At 54.4% G+C, this 19,476-nt stretch overlaps 1 protein-coding gene across 1 annotated transcript; it reads right to left on the bottom strand.

Moving 5' to 3' along the window:
• Positions 1–3,026: 3,026 nt before the first annotated feature.
• HADHB (hydroxyacyl-CoA dehydrogenase trifunctional multienzyme complex subunit beta) lies at positions 3,027–19,442 on the bottom strand. The gene is made up of 16 exons (XM_066594413.1): positions 19,330–19,442; positions 15,750–15,812; positions 14,980–15,021; positions 14,322–14,421; positions 13,908–13,952; positions 10,138–10,237; positions 9,962–10,049; positions 9,653–9,840; positions 9,397–9,577; positions 8,780–8,901; positions 8,616–8,695; positions 8,492–8,539; positions 7,422–7,509; positions 7,219–7,293; positions 6,873–7,037; positions 3,027–3,184 (listed from the first exon to the last, which is right to left on the bottom strand). Exons 2-16 carry the CDS (start codon positions 15,802–15,804, stop codon positions 3,149–3,151), a joined length of 1,413 nt encoding a protein of 470 aa, XP_066450510.1. The 5' UTR covers positions 15,805–15,812; positions 19,330–19,442; the 3' UTR covers positions 3,027–3,148.
• Between the last annotated feature and the right edge of the window lie 34 nt (positions 19,443–19,476).

A 19,476-nucleotide genomic window follows, 5' to 3' on the forward strand; every position in this document is an offset into this window, starting at 1 on the left:
CGGAGTCCAAAGTCTTCCTTCTTGGGTTGGAGCTATAGGAATCTTGTGTGTCCCAACACGGGAGGCACAGATGATTCAGTTATGATCTGCCAGGCTGATGGCTCCTTGTCGTAGAAGGACAGACAGGGTCTTGAGTCCAGGCTCTTGCCCTACACAGTGACCAAAACACGCTACAGGGAGGCTAAGTGAGATACCATGACCAATTCTTCATATTCATATATTCCAGGACCCATGGAGTGAACCAGAAATTGCAGAGATCTACAGACAGATCCCCAGCTGATGCCACCACCCACCTCGAATAGAATGATCAGAGAGCGCAACGATCCATCTACACTGCACAACATGACCTCTGACCTGTACAGCCACGTATAACACTGGAGATGTATTACAGCAAGTCACTGTGAAATCAATAAACTACCTAAAGGAAATGTGTTGGACTTCTCTGCCTTAACGTCCTGTCTCACCGTGCGGCACACCAAAGCTGGACTTAGAGGGTTACAAGTTTGGCCCAAATATAAAACTATTTTGCAGGCTGCCGTTCCTTTGTAACAAAGCAGATCCTTTCGGTGAGGCAATGAAACCGATAGCCAAACCGTTCGAACACCACGGCGTTAAATAGGACCTATCGGTGGTTAAAGTCAGTGAGGCGGGCCACAAGACCCTGCTGAGGCGGCCAGCTGACTCTACAGAGTCTTTCCTCCATACTTGCCTTTCTTTGCCCCAGTGAGCTCTTAGTAGGACCAACTCTCTCAAGGTGACTAGTGTGCAGTCCCCACCGCTCAGTCAATGGGCAACATCAGACATTGATTGTGAATGGGGTGGACTGCATGCTTGTCACATTTTTTTAGGTCCAGCTACTGGCGCTCCCAGAGTTCATCCAGGTAAGCCTAACTTCACAGAGGCACGCATGATATTCATCTGTAAAGCTCAACCCGATAATCGCACTCGGAAACGTGAGATTTCCCTGCGGATGCGGGGTGTTTGTGTGTGAATGACGTGCATCACTTAAGGGAAGTAGCGACCCTCCAGCTTTCAATAGGAAACCTCGTGCGTGTTTCTGTCAGCTCCGTTGGAAACACTGGGTGAAGCGTTCTAAGGGGTCGCCGAAACATGGTTGACTGCACGCTTTTTCCTGCACCACGGAAAATAACCTGCTCATGTATATGACCCCATTCAAAAGATTCGGGTCTCGCAACGCACAAATCTTGCAGACCAGCAGCCTAAAGGGAGACTATAGCAAACAAGAGGGCAGTAGCAGCAGAGCCACGCCGTCATCTCTGCTGACTTTATCCAGGGATAGGTCCGCTATAATTCTTAAAGGGTTGTGCCAAGGTGGCATCTTGTTTATATGCCGCTTTTAGTGGGTGCTCCTGCTTGGTGTACCCTGTCCTAGATTGGAGAGCCACTTTGAAGAGCGGCTTCTCCCCTAGCGGAGCTCATGCCATCCTGTTATTACTGGCCAGCCAGTCACGGGGAGAGCCGTCCTGTAAGATTGGCGACTGAACCCGTCAGGTTGGCCACGACTACTCCCCCCAACATCTTTGGATGCAGGATCTATACACCGGGTTTCCCCCATGGTTAGGGGACTTGTACTAGAGACACAAGGAGCTGAAGCACGGCGGAGGAGACAACCACATGGTGAAGAGGAGTCTCTATAGCAATAGGTCCACATGCCAACCCTCCAGGATACCCGGCAGCACAAGGTCCCGGGTCCTACAGTGGGCTGCGTCTGCTGCCCTGATGTGTGATGCCTTGTGAGGACAGTCAGTCATTACACGGTGTCCACCATTAAGGACCAGACACTTAGGGATTTTACTGCCCCATTTTTTTCTTCAGCTCCCACCGTTATTGTTGCAGCCGTTTCCCCCGTGACAGATGGGGCCATTAGATTATAGATTTAACCCTAATAATTGTACTTTTTATAAATTTGTAGTTTATTTTAGAGTAAATCTACTACATTTTAAGAATCGTGTATGGGGGATGGGTTTGTCATGTTGGTTTGATCTATAACATTTGTATAGTCTTGGATTAGAGGGCGTAGATGGCGACGGTTTTGGTTGGCGTCGATTTGTTTTATTTTTTCTGTATAAATCTTTATTCTGTAAGTTTTTGTAATTCTATTTATTTTTGTAACCTCTCTGCTCTCCATTAGGATATACAAGACCTCGGAGGGTCGTTCACATTGTCACTTTTTTCACATTTTCCACTGTAGTTGCGGCATCCATAGGAGCCGCAGATACAGGGGAACCATCTTCCTCTAGTGACATCAGTCAGTGGCAGAGCTGGTCGGGGTCTGCTAAAACCCTGCAGCTCTACTATGCCAGGGGGCACCCGGCGGTCACGTGATCACAAGGTCAAATAGAGGAAGTAACACTTCTGCTTTCTCTCTTCGCTACATAGCGCTTTTACCTTCTCCTCCAGGTCCTTGGCTTTTACTAGCAGCCAAGCCCCAACCTGCTCTGGCTTGATTGCAGGAGCTTTAATCCCATGCTGTATTTTTTCTATCGGCCGGGATTAAAGCCCAGGACCAAGCCCCATATATTTGTAATACCTTCCTGCCTCATCTGGGGGAGTTCAGAAATTTCCCCCCTTTTTTTCCTCCTCTAAAACCGAGGTGCGTCTTATAGAGCGATGAACACGGTATGTTCCAGGACTGACCGCGCAGAAAGAGAACCAGGAAGTGGAAAGCAGTTTTCAGAATCAAAAGGTGACAGATTTCTGCTCAGAAAAAAAACCGAACAACTTTTTTTTAGTCATCTTTTTTTTTATTAATTCTTGAAAACCTCGGCTTCTCACCCGTTTCTCAGATATTAACTCAGTCACTGCAGTGGTTTTTATGGTTTTTCTACAATCAGCAGCTATTATAAGGCAACGAGAGCAGTTCATTGTCTGCACACCAGGAAGTGTCATGTCCAGGTTAAGAAAGCAGGGAACCGCCATGGGCTCCAGGTTAACCCCAACATGTGGCAGTGAACAGCAGAGAAGCCAGTGGGACGGCTCAGGTACAAAATCACTCAGGTCCTATATTGCAGACAAGGCAACTAAGAAAATTTATTATTTACAGTGCTGCAAAACAGGCAGATGCTCCTAGTAATGGGTGCGTACGGGAGCTCCAGAGTGTCCGATGAGCCGGTGATACGGGGTCGAGCTATTGGGGATAAGCTTCTACAATCATTCCATGGCCCTGCAAGAGACAAAAATGGTAATATGCAAATAGAAGTCCCTTCCACGCAGGTCATGGGCCACACCATACATGTCTCATGCAGATCAGACTGTCTAAAGGGGACACTCAAGGTTAATGGGTCCGTTCCAAAATAGATCGTATAAACAGATATTTATTAATAAGGGTTGGAGGAAATGCATGCAGAGCAAAGGAAACTGCCAGCATGGTTGGCACTGGAGTGCTGGGCATGCATTGTGCCTTGGTGAATCCTGTCAATTTAAGAACAGATCCCTAACAATATGTCATGAGGAACAGGTCAGATGCCAGGAAACATAGTGCCAACCCATCATGTTCACAGGTCAGATGCCAGGAAGCATGGTGCCAGCCCATCATGTTCACAGGTCAGATGCCAGGAAGCATGGTGCCAACCCATCATGTTCACAGGTCAGATGCCAGGAAGCATGGTGCCAACCCATCATGTTCACAGGTCAGATGCCAGGAAGCATGGTGCCAACCCATCATGTTCACAGGTCAGATGCCAGGAAGTATGGTGCCAACCCATCATGTTCACAGGTCAGATGCCAGGAAGCATGGTGCCAACCCATCATGCCCGCTGTGATAAATGGGGTCCGGATGTGTGCGATTAGTGAATCTTATAGGCATTTACTGGTAATCCAATATTAAGGACTTGTCCTTTCTGACCCATCAGTATCTGATCTGATCTCCACTTTTCAAAAGCCATAACTTTATTTTCCCGACGCCGCGGCCGGCCGGCGGCTCGTTTTTTGAGTGGCGAGCTGCAGTTTTTAGTCACTACCACTTTTTTGGGTACATATGAATGTATTGTAGAACCAGTGCTAATCATAGTGATCGCAGGCCACGGCAGACGCAGCGCACCATCGCTAGTCATAGTGATCGCAGGCCACGGCAGACGCAGCGCACCAGCGCTAGTCATAGTGATCGCAGGCCACGGAAGACGCAGCGCACCAGCGCTAGTCATAGTGATCGCAGGCCACGGCAGACGCAGCGCACCAGCGCTAGTCCTAGTGATCGCAGGCCACGGCAGACGCAGCGCACCAGCGCTAGTCCTAGTGATCGCAGGCCACGGCAGACGCAGCGCACCAGCGCTAGTCCTAGTGATCGCAGGCCACGGCAGACGCAGCGCACCAGCGCTAGTCATAGTGATCGCAGGCCACGGCAGACGCAGGGCACCAGCGCTAGTCATAGTGATCGCAGGCCACGGCAGACGCAGCGCACCAGCGCTAGTCATAGTGATCGCAGGCCACGGCAGACGCAGCGCACCAGCGCTAGTCATAGTGATCGCAGGCCACGGCAGACGCAGCGCACCAGCGCTAGTCATAGTGATCGCAGGCCACGGCAGACGCAGCGCACCAGCGCTAGTCATAGTGATCGCAGGCCACGGCAGACGCAGCGCACCAGCGCTAGTCATAGTGATCGCAGGCCACGGCAGACTCAGATGCTGATGGGCAAATGTTGATCAGAAAAAGGAGCGCAAGGGGTTTACGAGACCCCCAATAATGCCTAGAACAAGGGTATAATATGTGATATTTACTGACTCTACACAAGTCTTCGGGGATTCCGGACTGGTCATCACAGCTGGAGATGCCGTCCGCTAGTGAACCCCGGGGGCCGCGGCGGGAGGTTATACAAGGCTGTATACACAGGGCACATCCTCCTCCAGCCACCATAACCCTGTACAATATGTGCTTAATGCAAATGTGATGCAAATAAGCAATTACCCCCCCCGGACTACTTATTGTGTCATTCTGTAGTCATTACATTAACCCCCAACCTGCCAGCGCAGCAGCCAATGTGTGCGGTATCACTAGTCACACGGAGACCCCCTATGAGGAGGTCGCTGCGGGTTGTCACATTGCCCCCCTACCACTGCAGACAGTTTGGGCCTTTAGGACGCCATGCATTTCCCATCTCACCTCCAGAAGACGTTCCTCATCTAAGGAAGAGTCAGAATCCAATATTTTGCCCTCGGAGCAGCAGCGCTTCCTAGGGGGTTTGTGAAGGGGAATGCTGCAGGCAGAGGAAGGGGGCGACCGTGTGACCTTGGGGACCGTCATAGTTCCACGGTCCTGCCACATATGAGTTCCATGGTAGCGACCGGCTGAGAGCCGGGTTAGCAGAGAGGGGTTGCCCACCAAAAAGTCAAGGGGGGGGGGGTCCCCTGCCCTGTGGGACCGAAACAGCATGGGAACAGCGCCACCGCAGACCTCGGAAGGGGCGCGATTGACTGCCAAGGGGATAGCAACAGCATGCTTGACCCTACTTCCACTCGGGCCACAAGAGAGCTGGCCGCACATGGGGTGGGAAAGTCAAGGAAGGGGGCAGGGGACAGGAATAAGGAAGCTGCGGGACGCCATACTTGCTGTGGCAATGATATCAGCCTGATCTTTCACGATTTCTGACCTCTGTTTGGCGGAGGAGGGGTTTGAAAAGAAAGGATCTTCGCTGGTGGGTCACAGACAAGTTAGGGTCTCTTAGTGCCACATGGCCTTCGGGACGTGGAGTTATTGGCAACCCTGAGGTTCCTCTATAGTAGGGGATTCTGTACGGCAGGGGGGGGGCGCTCCAGGATCCTGAAGACCTGTAAGCAGGAGGTGGTCCGCCTCCGCTGGAGACCAAGACTCGCTTTTAACCGCGATTAGCGCGGCATTTCAAACACCAGGCTGACCGCGGTACAACGCTCCCATTGATTTCAATGGCGTTTCGAAGACCAGCGATGATGCGGTATGCCTAAAGCCTGTCAAAAGCCGTAACGTGTTCAGAAAGCGCCGCCCCAAATCACGGTAAATGCTGCGGTTTGTGACGCATGTGTGAGAGCAGCCTTAGCCGAGTGGCTACGGGGGGCTGGTAAGAGTCTGCCTCCTCGTTGGCACCAGCTACACCCGAGGTCTTCGCTGTGTTCCCCAATGACCTAACCAGGAAAGGATAAAGGGTCCCCCCTCCTTTTCCCGTTTCGCCTATTAAACCCCCCACACATTTGGCATTGCCGTACGTTAAAGTCTGAACTAGTAAAATATCACTAGGTTTATACCAGACATTGAGCGCGGTTAAAAAACGATGAAATGACAGAATTGTGACTTTTTTGGTATCCGGGCTCCCAGAATATTTGATTAAAGAGTGATCAAAAAAAGATGTCTGCACCCCAAAATGGTACTAGAAATAAAAGAAAAAAAATTTATGGCTCGTGGAAGGCGGGGATGGAAAAGTAAAAAAACTGGAGGTGCTAAAATAGTTAAATATGTTGTCCAGTTGTAAAGGCATTCATAGCCTGTTCTTAGGACAAACCATTAATAGTAGATTGATGGCCGCTCGCTCCTCAGGGCCCCTGCTGAGGAGTTATATGCATGCACTGAACAGATTATGCAGGAAGCAGATGGCTCCGTTCCCACTGCAGTGGTCATTATTGGTATCACAGGCCATGCACTTCAATTGAAACTTCGGCTGCAATGCAAAGCCTGTCCACTGCAGTGGGAACGGAGCTGTCTGCTTCCTGCATAAATTGGCCCAGTGAGCAGCTGATAAGTAGGGCTCCAACAGACCTCCACTGATCTACTCTTGTTGGCCTATCCTACATATAGTCCATTAATGCCTTACAACTGGACACCCCCTTTAAGCAATTCCTTGCTAGTCTAGAGTCTAGGTCATCTTCTATAGGTGTATCAGTCCTCACCTGTCCTCCAGCTGCACACGCTGCCACCAGGCCGTACTGTCCTCCTTCCTTCTTCAGCCGGTGTGCGGCCGCCATGACGAGACGGCAGCCAGTGGCTCCAAATGGGTGACCCAATGACAGAGAGCCCCCCCAAGTGTTAAACTTGTCCAACGCAGGCGCTCCAACCTGAAACACAACACAATGGATCGATGGAAGATCTGACGCAATCACAGATCAGCTGAGGAATAAGAGGACAGATTCCGTGGCGGGAGGTTCCTGTAATCCGGCGCCGTGCCGGACTGTCTGACATCCAGCCGGCGGCTGGGCAAGCATCTTACTGCAGATATCACAGCAGGCTCATAGTCACCTTCGTCTTCCGTCCCATGTAGTTCTGCGCAAACCACTCAGACTCCATTGCCTTCAGATTGGAGAGGATCTGACCCTGCAGACGAGAGGACACGGATTATGATGGGCAGTGGGGGGCTATATGACACCCCCACTATAGGAGGGCACGCCACCATGCAGGACGTCACCCAGCAGCCCCAGTCTATATATGGACTCGTATCTTACTGCGAAGGCTTCATGGAACTCAAAGACGTCTATGTCAGCCAGCGAGAGGCCGGCCCTCTCCAGCACCTTGGGGGTAGCGTAGGTCGGGCTGAAACACCAAAGGGAGGATTATCAGACAGCAGCGATACATCTACAGTACAGAGCTGCAGTATCAGAGCTCACCAGTAGGTGGCACTGTGGTACAGCTCTACAGTACTATACAGGATGGAACTCGGAATCAGCAGGAGGGTCACTTAGTACATACATGTATATGCATCGTAGATGTAAGAGGTCTGCGCACCCCCGCTGAAAAAGACGAAGGACTTCAGATCCCCCCTGCAATGTGACCCGCTATCTGTCTCATCTGGACCGCCCGGACCACCCGTGGGACAAACTGGAGTCATTTAGGGGGGGGGGCTGAAATAATGTGGTTGTATAAGTGTTCACACCCGCTTGTAGTCGGGGATGGGGTGGTGCTCAGACTGAACCTCCTGGTTAGCAGTCAGTACTCCGCTGACCGTACTTACAGGGACTCCGGCTCCCCCGTAGAACGTTCGGCTCTTCTAGGAGTTCCCTGACATTTTCTTAGTTGGGGGTCTGATGGTTGGAAGGAGTCAGTCAGGAGAAGGGGCCAAAACATGTCCAAGGCATTACATGTACCATGGGACACAGGGGAGCCCATCAGCAAGAAGGGGATTATATTGGGCACAACAGAGATATTACCAAGAACTGGACGGCCATCAAAAACTGTTGAAAAGAACAGAAGAACATTGGTCTGGGAGGCCAAGAGGCTGACAGCAACATTAAAGGAGCTGCCGTAAAGTCCAGGGGTGCATCATCAGGGGGTGTAGATTTATGCAACCACATTTGTTCTCCACCCCAAGAGATATCTGTTCCAGTCACTGAGGAATAGACTGACAACGGGTCACACTGAGGGGAAAGAAATGTGCAAGGATTCCTCTGTTGGATCCTTTACCATGACAAGAGCCAGGCGTTATGCAGACCTTGTACGCCCCCTGTAGATTCATGGTAGTCCCATCTATATACCAGCCCAGTCTGGAGCGTTGGCACGGGCGGCCGCAGGTACTCACCCCAGCAGCAGCTGGTCCTTGGGGTCTTGTGACACAAACACAAAGTCCCTGTGAAGAAGAGGCCTGGTTAGTCGGCTGCTGCGGGCAGGTTTGTATGTCTCATGTGTATTACAGGAGGACTTACCGCAGATAGGCCTTTGGCTTGTATCCCAGGGCCAGGGCCTTCTCTTCAGACATAATCAACACCGCCGAGGCGCCGTCCGTCTGAGCACAGAAAGCGCACGTCACATGACTGCGGCACCAAAACCCTCCGCAAAACACAGAGCGGTAACATCACAAAACACTTACCAAAAACGAGGAGTTGGCGGCGGTGACCGTGCCGTAAGGCTTGACGAATGCTGGCTTCAGCTTGGCCATCTGTTCCATGGAGGACGGACGAATGCCGTTGTCTTTATCTACAGTGTCTTTACCTGGAAGTAAGGAGGGTCTGTGAGTTGGGGGTCCGGGGGTAGAGACCCTCACCTGTGGGTATTCTAAGACTTTAACCCCTTCAGGACCCAGAAGGTACAGTTAGTCCTGGGTGCACGGGCTTTGTATTGAGTGGGACCAGGATAACATCTCACGCCATACACAGCAGGTGCCGCCTGCAGCAGCCGCGATCAGGGCTATTAACCCTTTAAATGCCCATCAATTTTGATGCCTCAAATCAGTATTCAGAGGCCCCGAATGGACCCCCCCCCCCCCCCCACCTCCCCCCAGATGAGATCAGGAGGTGCCATTCAGTTGCCACCACTGCCTGAGGGTCCCTACAACTACAACACTATTATACCCAGCGATCAAATGATCACAGGATGAATCTGCTGCCATCTTTGCTGCAAAGAGCCTCATTACATAAATAAAGCACCAAGAATCAACCTCCACAGGCCGCAGGTGAGCAGCGGGTGCGGGGTGCGTCGCGCCCTTACCTGGCACCTTATAGGGGATGATGTCCGACAGGTGACCGGCGTCTTGTGCTTTCTTGGCCAGGGTGTGTGAGCGCAGGGCGTATTCATCTTGTTCCACGCGAGACACGGCGAAGGAGGCTGCCAGTCTGTCTGCGGAGTGTCCCATCGTCTCACTGGTGGAGAACTCTGCCACTGCCGGGAGCTGCGGGGAGCGCCGGTGTGTTACGTACGCGTCAGCAAATTACAAACAGGTAAAGACACGAGGAGCGACACTCACTTCTGGGGCCAAGTAGTTGGGCCGGATCCCGGATAGGACGGTCAGCCGCTGGCCGAGGGTCTTGGCTTTGCTTAGACTCAGCATGGTCTTCCTCATCTTTCTGCTGTGGCGAATGGGGACGTCGGACATGAACTCCACGCCGCCGGCCACGACCACGTCGCACTGACCGGAGGCGATCAGGCCAACAGCTGCAACAGACACCAAGAACAACCTTACTTATTAGGTTAATGCAGGGACGGCTCCCGCAGGCCATCAGATTAATGTGATGTCAGAGAGGTTCTGCAGCAGCTGAGGTGGTGGGTCACGTACCTGTAGTCATGGCCTGGTTGGAGGAGATGCACGCCATGGTGACAGTGTGAGCTGGAGTCTTGTCAGAAAATCCAGCGCCGAGTGCAGCCTGGAGAAGATGAGTGTCAGTGTCACTGCCAGCATGCAGCAGCGCCCCCCGGCCGCGTGGCAGTGCCCGCAGTGCCATGTACACTTACCTCCCGAGCCACATTGCTGGTCTTCACCTCCTGGATGACGGTGCCGTACACAATGTAATCCACCACCTCTCGGGGAATGTTCGTCCGGTTCAGTAATCCTCTGATATACAAGAAAAGCGATAATAAAACATCACTAGTCACATCCAGAGCTGCGGTCACAATTCTGGCGATTCCCTGCTGCCAAGCTGCAGATAGTCACATCTTGTGGCTGGGTCAATGTCCATACACTGTACGCTCTGCTGTGCTGCATTGTGGGAGACGGAGTGTTCATAGAACTTAGGGCATGAATACATCTCCCACAACGCAGTACAGCGGGCGATACAGGAGGTCTGTGCAATCAGAAGCCTGAGCGCCATTTACATGAACCCCCCTCCCTCTTCACTCGAGCGGATTCTCTGCGTGTTCTGCGCACAATACGCCCCGCAGACCTGCAAAGAAACAAAATCGCAGCGCCTCCTATTTGGGTCCGTATTACAGAGGAGTCTGTGGGAGCGGAAAAACACGCGGCGAACACGCCAAACACGTCTATATTTATGGAAGAAGGCAACAAGGACCGGAATGTACCGAAGTAGATGTGGGCCATGAATACGCGGCGGCCCGAGGGGCTGGATATCCACCCCTAGTGACGGCCGATTATGTGCCTTACCCCCTTCCATCCATATGACGTAAGGGTAAGTCATGGCAGCGGGGCGGTTCCCATAACTGGATGTACCCTTACGTCATGGGATAGCACAAGGTCATGACAGATCTCGCACTATCCGGCTGTCACCGATAGCCGGCCTCCCACTGCAACAGCGGGGGTGCGTCGGGGGTGCGTCCCCCACTGTTAACCCTTTCCCTGCCGCGATCTATGTAGATGGCAGCATGGGAAGGGTTCACAGAGGGAGCACGCTCCCTCCGTGACTTCATCGGGGGTCTCATGATGTAATTGCAGAGAGCCCGGCTGGTTGCCATGGTAACAGGGTGCCACCTACAGGCGTCCTGTATTACCACTACCTATGATCGCTATAACAAGAGATAAGGCATTGCAGGAGAAAAGTCCCACAATGCTGTATCATAGCGATCATCGGTGCTGTGGTGTAAGTCCCCCAGAGGGACAGAAATGGTGTAAAAAAGATAAAAATAAATGTACAGAGAAAAATGTGAAAAAAAAAGCAAAAACTGGTTTTGTTCTTTTTCCTCATAGTAGCATTAAAAAACAAAACAAAAAAAAAACCACTTTTTTAAATAAAACCCCACATATTTGTATCGCTTTAAGCGCCTTTTTATTCCGCACAGCAAAAAAAACTGAGACAAAACGCCAATGTTTAGCATTTTACCTCCCAAAAACGCAATCAGTGATCAAAAAAAAATCCGTATGTACCCCACAATGGCACCAATAAAAACTACAACTCGTCACGCAAAAACTAAGCCCCCACGGAGCTCCGCCCGTGGAGAAATAAAAAGGTTACAGGACTTTGAATGCAGCGATTTAGAAAGAAGAAAAGATTTCAAAAAAATGGTTTTTATTGCAGAAAAGTGCAAAAACCTATAAAAAAAAGCCGGGGATAATCATCAGCCCTCCGTGAAGAGAGGGTCCAGTATACGGACCAGAGAGGGTGTCACTATTATATACGGTCCCCCTACTCCAGCGCTGGTTGTGGCCCCCCGGACGGCCTCCATCTTTGTTTACAATCACTACACCGGACTGCATCTATGTCCCAACAGACTACTTTCCTGATGAATGGTTTTCCCTTTAAGCCCCGTATGTTCCACAAGCACTAAGAGCCGCCGCTTGTCCTCCGGGGCCCTTTTGTAGGAGCCCTAGTATTTCCTCTTTTGGATTACGCTGTGGCATAAGTTTTAGATGTCCCTCTTCCCCTCCTAGTATCCAGCACTGCCCCGATACCCCCCTCCCTGCCCTGCCAGTGGTAACTGGTGACCGTCGGGGCAGTTTACTGGCAGCGACTCTCAGTACGGTAGAGGAACCGGTCCTGAACTGCCAGACTCAGAGGAGTCCGCGGCCTTCTGCGCTGCGATAAACATGACCTTCAGGCCCAATGTCTACGGGGAAATAGAATTTTACAGTCTGCGCGGGTTTCGTGCGGGCGTGATCCGCGCCCATCGGGAAGCATTGCGCACCCGCAGGTCATTAAATACTGGCGGATGTCATTTCCCCGGCGCGCGGATCGCATCCTCAGCATGCTTTGTTCTGTGCGGTTTTCCAGCATGGATGGCTTACACTGAAGTCAATTGAAGCCATCCGCCCGCGACACAGACGAAGCTGTCACTGCGCCCACATCCACGCCGCCGGGCCGCGGGAAAGGCGTTTATATAATAATAAATATATTAAACAGCGCATCCACTGAGCAGAAGAAAGAAGATCCGGCCGGCACGGAGGAGAGCAGCGGCTGGACAGGCCAGTACAATGTATTTCTTAGCTGCGGGCCGGCTGGAATCCGCTGCAGGAGTCTGCATGGGGACACTGCATGGGCCCGTGGGCATCAGGCCTCATTCCACTGTCTCTGATCCTTGAAGAGCCCGAGCCATCGGAGGTGGAGGAACAGCACAAGCCAGCGACACCTCCCATCTTTGAGCGAATGCACCCCCCTGGGTTGTCCTGCTGGATGCAGGGAGATTCTCCAGGAGGCGAGCAGATCTCTGACCTCTGTGTATTTGGAGTTGAAGTCTCAGCGCCAACCTCCCATGTAGTGGCCGGCGCTGGTAACTGCAGGCATTCTGTTATTGTGGCACTGACTGCATGCTCAGGGTTCCGAGTGGCGGACCCCAGCCAATCAACTATTGATGACGTATCCCGATAAGTCATTAATAGTATCTTTGACCAGAAAACCCCTTTAATGCCATTCCTAGCTGCTTTTTGGTGAGGTCAGTCCTAGTCCTCATGGATTAGACTGCAGAGGCTCCACCAACCTCGCCCACCTTCTGGCTGGGAAGGCGGCACGCCCAGGGGCACAGCTGATGTCAATCCCATGCATTGCAGAAGGAGGTGCGCCTGACTGCACCCCGCAGTGACTTACAAGGGTACAGGTGTGAAATTTCATGCTCCTCCTTGCTCCAGCCGCTAGGTGCCAGGGGCCGTGCGGGCCCCTGTGATCAGCTGGGCTCTCCAGAGCCGGTATGGGGAAATTACCGCAACTGGCAAGGAACCCCAGATCGCTTCTTGTGCGCTCAACCCTGCGCGGTCAGCTACAAGACCTCCGGTGCGCCCGTCAGACAGGAAGAACACTGGTGGCGCGTGAGGGAGGCGGCCTCTGCCACTCCTCTTCCTATCCCGGAAAGGTCAAAGGGCAACCAGCAGCGCCGTCAGGACGGACGGAATGGAAAAAGTGGTTTTCATTCATATCGTTGTAGGATAAATGTGAATTATTGATCCCCTTCTCTTTTCCTTTCTATGGGGGCGGCAGACAGACGGACAATAGCAGATCTGACTGTTTTACGCCGTTCACCAGGTGGCCTTTTCTTGGTTCAGGTCATTAAGGATGTTACCTCCTCTTTATTTTTATATTAAACTTTGCTGAACTTTGCACCCCTCCTCCTTAACCCCTGAAGGAGACGTGAAGCCGCTACCCCAGTACTCTATGCCTATGACCGCTAGAGGAGGGGTCTAATAGGCCGAGTTACATCGCAGGCACAGAGGCCTTGGTGAGGCCTCCAGCTGCCATGGGGACCCATCAGCACCTCACAATTGCATTGCAGGGTGCCGATGGGACGCTCCTCCCCCTTGGCAGTTGCTAAGGGGTTAATAGTGACCGTGATTGCTGAATACTTACTGCAGCGCTGTCCTGGCCAAGTCGTGGGGCATCAGATCCGCATACCTGCGGGCAGAAGGGTCAATGGTTAATACCATGCGAGCGATCGAGTTATTACAGGATCTGCGGATGGGTTCAGTTTTCAGCAGGCTCTAACATATGCCTACCACAACTCCCAGCATGCCCCGACAGTCTGCTGGGAGCTATGGTTCCCCATCAGTCACCTCTGATGGCCTGCGTCTATATAAGCAGGGCGCATATATCTATATTACACTCCAGTTCAGCACTAATAACCAATGAGGTTGAATCACACAAGCCAAACAACCAATGAGATTGCTGGAATTGTGAATCAGAACCAATGAGGTTCTGGGGGGGGGGGGTTACATGTACAGTACTGTGACCTCTGACCTCACAGGCGACATCCTGCTGACTTACGTGGTTCCCGAGAGCAGAAATGGGGTGCGGACGCCGTCCACCACCACCACGTTCTTCACACCAGGCTTGGCCAGCGTCTTCTTACTCTTCGGCTGGACGGCTGGGAGACAAAAGGGAGATTAAAGCTGATCGGCCGGTACTGTTCGCCTCTGTGGGGGGATCTGCCTGCGATACTCTGATGGTGCGGCGCCAGCGCAAGGGCGAACAGCGCAGTGCCATGCAGAGAGTAAATCCGTGCGATGGAGCCCTAGCTGATTTATAGCCGCCGCCTGCGCTCTGTCAGGTGGACACATACTGAGGAGCAGCGCCGCCACATTGGCGCATCAGGGCCTCAGATGTGGGAGGAAGCAGATCTACTTATCACAGACCAGAAGGGCCCCTGGAGGGGAACAGGCCTGCGTACATGTACAGCCAACACGATGCGCGAGTCCTCACTAAATATTGGCGCACCAGCGGGCGGCTCGCATTGCTTTAGTGCTTGGAAATACGTAGCCATTATGCAGCAAAAACACAAAAAGGGCTGAAAATCGGCAGTGAATCGGCAGTCATGTTCGGTGCATCAGACCAAAACCCAATCCACCGGTGTGAATGAGCCCCGAGATGAGCCGGGAGCCTGCTGTGGAACTACAAGTCCCAGAGATCTAAGACGTGAGATTACCTGGAGACTGGAGCGGAGCCGAGCAGCTGACGGATCTGATCGCTGAAAGACAAGAAGAGCAATGAGCGCCGGATATTACTGCTGTGACAGCCGAGAACACCGCCTCAGGAAGGCCCCGCCCCCCGGGTCTACGCAGCCAATAAACAAAGTGCAAAATGGTCAGCTGACCAGAACTGCGCACATCTACATGTGTGATAGAGGAAAAAAAAACCACCAAAATTGCGCTTTTTTGGTCACCCTGTCCTCAAGAAAAAAAAAAAGGGATTTAAAAAAAAAAAAAAAGGTGACGCTCCAAAATAGAACCAATAAAAGAACCCGCGGACGTCCGGCAAAAAGGGGGACAACCGTCAGCGGGAAAAACCACAAGTCATGGCGGCAGAAAGTGATTTCACGTTCTCCCAGAGACTTTACTCTGTAAACCCATTACAGGGAAACAAGGCCGACCACCCACGGGCGAGCGCGATACGGGGCTGCGAATACCACCCCATACCATGTGACCCTGCCTCACATCACTGCAGGGATGGAGGGAATCCCCGCGCAGCTGAGGATCTCCTCTGGGACGGCGCTGCTGCGATGTTACTTCCGCCTTCGGTTGCAGCTCCCTGTGTTTTGGCGCACCCCGTCATTGTGGCGGGCGATGAGGTGCGCTGAACGGGCAAAGACAGAGCAGACCGCGATATACCACGATTAATGCGACATTCAACACACCGCCTGCGTGAGAGCGGCCGTACAGCGACGGAAGAGAAGATGGCGGCGCGCCGTGTTCTCACCGAGTCGGGACGTGCGGGGCAGCAGCCGGACGCTTCCTCTCAACATGAAGGCCATTGTGGATCCTGCAAGAACAGAGAGAGGGAGGTTAGACAAGAACTGCGGACTACAAGTCTCAGCATGACCTGCCAGGATGTCATGTGACTGCGCATTCTCTACCGGAATCTCATCTGGCCACACCCCCGCAGGAGATTCTCGTGTAACATGTAGATTCTCCGTGTGACGCGGCTTACAGGCGCCATTACACGCTGCGGACGTCCGCGCTAACAGCACGCCGCAGTATAACAAGGCCGGGCGCTGCCAGGTAATTACCAGCCATACGCATGTGGCTACAGCGGGCACCGGCAGCGTACAGGCTGCCCAGAGGGGGACACGAAGGTGGGAGGAGTCAGTGAGAGCGCTGCCGCTGGTAACCGCGCAACACGTCCCTCCCTGCGAGGAATTATAGCAGAAGCCAAGATTATCTCCTAAGAGCTCAGGCGCCCTCCCGCGCAGCGCCGCCCAGACGCCCCCTCCCGTGCAGCGCCGCCGCCCAGACGCCCCCTCCCGTGCAGCGCCGCCGCCCATCCACCGTCACTCATAACCTACCTCCTCAGGCTACCTACACACAGCTGAGCGCGATATCTGAGAAACTCGGCCCAGTATGGCGCTCACCACCGTGCACAGAGAGCGGCGATTATTTACCGCTCCGCGGGATATCCTCCCCGTGTGCAGGACGCCATTCAGGAGGACAGGGGGCTCATATTAACACGTCTCATGAAGCGCTGGTTTCACGGTTGTGAGCGCGGCCTGGGGGTGCGGTCACACGGCGGACGCGTATTTCAGTCTGTGGACATGCAGCGTATTCGCGGGCTGAGGTACGCCGCCGCCTCGCGGCTTTCAGACGTTTTACGTCAGAGAAGGTCGCAGCGGGTTTCCAGGTATTGATTCAAGGGGCTTCTTCAGTGCAGAGTCGGTACCAAGAGAGCCGCCACGGATCCGGCCGCGCGAACGAACATCGCGGGAGAAATGCGCTCAAGTGAACGAGCGGCTCAAAATCAGGGCGCTGCAGTCACTGCGCAGTACGGGCACAACGCCCGCCCACCTCCGGCCACGGAAATCAAAGGGCTTAATGCAAAAACGGCGCAGCATGGCAGATATTCTGCGCCAGCTTACAGGCCGCTGATTGGTGCTGTGAAGCCGCGGCCGTCTTCATGGCGCATTTTTTCCCCAAATTCGCACTTAAAACTCACCCCGTGGGGGGGGGGGGGGGGGGGGGGGGGAGAGGAGTAGCCATGTCAGTTTTGGCTCAGCGGCGGGACGTCACAGACGCATCGCCAGCTTCAGACGCGGATTCTCGCCTTAAGACCGCAGTTGCCGCGGACGCGGTTTACGTAGCGTTTTCCTACCACTTACAGACCGTGATATAGCGGAAAACCCGCGGCGTTGAGCAGGAGACGCCGCGAGCGATAGGAGGGGGAGGAGCCCTTCATACCGCTCCGCAGCGCTCCGTACATCTCCGGTCCTTCTCGTATCCGCAGGTCTCCCGCTGTGCAGGCAGTGAAGGGGTTAGCAGGCGCAGGCAGACATTCCTCCCCTCCCCCGCTGCCTCCTCCAGCGGTGACCTTTCCCCCAGATTCCCCACGTGGCGGTATTACACCGTAACCATCTGCCGCCCCGATACCTGTCAGTGCAGAGGTCACCCTGAAGACGGAGCCCAGCGCCGCAGGACCTTTCCCCTACATACAGGGGGCGCCTCTTCTGTATAGACTTCACAGAGCTGAGTGTCTGCTACACTTGTATCCGGCCAGGCAGGTTACAGTCCAGCACATCCAATCAGCGGTCCGCCTCCATGCAGGGAGCGCCATTCAGAAACCCCTCTGAGCGACGGCTGCGGGGGTCACCGGGCGACGGCCCCAGGAGGTCCAAGTGTCACCAGGGAGACCCCGGCGGTCACCGGCCAACGACCCCAGCAGGTCCAAGTGTCACCAGGGAGACCCCCACGGTCACCGGCCAACGACCCCAGGAGGTCCAAGTGTGACCAAGGAGACCCCGGCGGTCACCGGCCATCAGCACCAGGAGGTCCAAGTGTCACCGAGGAGACCCCGGCGGTCACCGGCCAACGACCCCAGGAGGTCCAAGTGTGACCAAGGAGACCCCGGCGGTCACCGGCCATCAGCACCAGGAGGTCCAAGTGTCACCGAGGAGACCCCGGCGGTCACCGGCCAACGACCCCAGGAGGTCCAATTGTCACCAGGGAGACCCCGGCAGTCACCGGCCAACGACCCCAGGAGGTCCAATTGTCACCAGGGAGACCCCGGCAGTCACCGGGCGACGACCCCAGGAGGTCCAAATGTCACCAAGGAGACCCCGGCAGTCACCGGCCAACGACCCCAGGAGGTCCAAGTGTGACCAGGGAGACCCCGGCGGTCACCGGCCAACGACCCCAGGAGGTCCAAGTGTCACCGAGGAGACCCCGGCAGTCACCGGCCAACGACCCCAGGAGGTCCAAGTGTGACCAGGGAGACCCCGGCGGTCACCGGCCAACGACCCCAGGAGGTCCAAGTGTGACCAGGGAGACCCCGGCGGTCACCGGCCGACGGCCCCAGGAGGTCCAAGTGTCACCGAGGAGACCCCCGCGGTCACCGGGCGACGGCCCCAGGAGGTCCAAGTGTCACCAAGGAGAGCCCCGGCGGTCACCGGCCAACGACTCCAGGAGGTCCAAATGTCACCAAGGAGACCCCGGCAGTCACCGGCCAACGACCCCAGGAGGTCCAAGTGTCACCAGGGAGACCCCGGCGGTCACCAGCCAACGACTCCAGGAGGTCCAAGTGTCACCAGGGAGACCCCGGCGGTCACCAGCCATCAGCCCCAGGAGGTCCAAGTGTCACCAAGGAGAGCCCCGGCGGTCACCGGCCAACGACTCCAGGAGGTCCAAGTGTGACCAGGGACAGCATGATTGTGGAGTTCCCCTTTAATTTAAAGGGACGGTCAATCTTATAGAAATAAAGCCCTTAATGGTCTCAGACTGTACTGCTCTGCCCCTCCTGATGTCAGGCTGTCATCTCTCCCACTGGACGCCTCTGCTTGCTGGCAGTGAATACGGACAGCGGAGGGCGGTCTATGGCATCCGTCACCTCCACTCCCCAGAGGGAGCCAGCCCCCACCCCGAGCAGCAGTAGGGCGGGCGGTAACTTCCAGTTTTCTGCCCCGAGAGGCGAAGTCCAGCAGGCGGTGCAGACCGGTCCGGGTGCGATGCCTGTCTGCAGGCCGACACGGTAACAACCCGCTGCTGACGGACGGTTCGGCCTCCAGATAGAACTCATGGTTTCATTCACTGACAGCAAGCAGAGCACAGCCACTACCGGCCGCCTCCCAGCAGGCTTAGCGCCTGGCTCCCCTCAGGTCACTTCTGTAAGCAGGAGGCTGCTGAGCGGCGTCACCATGGTAACCGCACCGTCCACCTCTGGGGGGGTGCAGTACAAGGGCAGGGCGCCTATAGATGTTTGTGGGCCCTATAGGTGCTGCTCAGGGGCCCTCGGGACGAAGGAGCCCCCTCCCGGCCGTCATATAACACATTACCCCCGCTGCCCGTCTGCCTACCGGGGGTCACGTGGTCTCCGCCGCTCTCCTCTCAGTCCGCAGATGTCAGCAGTCCGTCAGCGGCTAGTGACGTCACTCGCCCGAGGCCCCCGCACCGCCCTCTTTCTGGGCTGCCCGTTCCGCCTGTTTTCTGTTTCCGTCTCCCCG

This window comes from Eleutherodactylus coqui, chromosome 1, assembly GCF_035609145.1.
Source record: "Eleutherodactylus coqui strain aEleCoq1 chromosome 1, aEleCoq1.hap1, whole genome shotgun sequence".
NCBI classification, from domain to species: domain Eukaryota; kingdom Metazoa; phylum Chordata; class Amphibia; order Anura; family Eleutherodactylidae; genus Eleutherodactylus; species Eleutherodactylus coqui.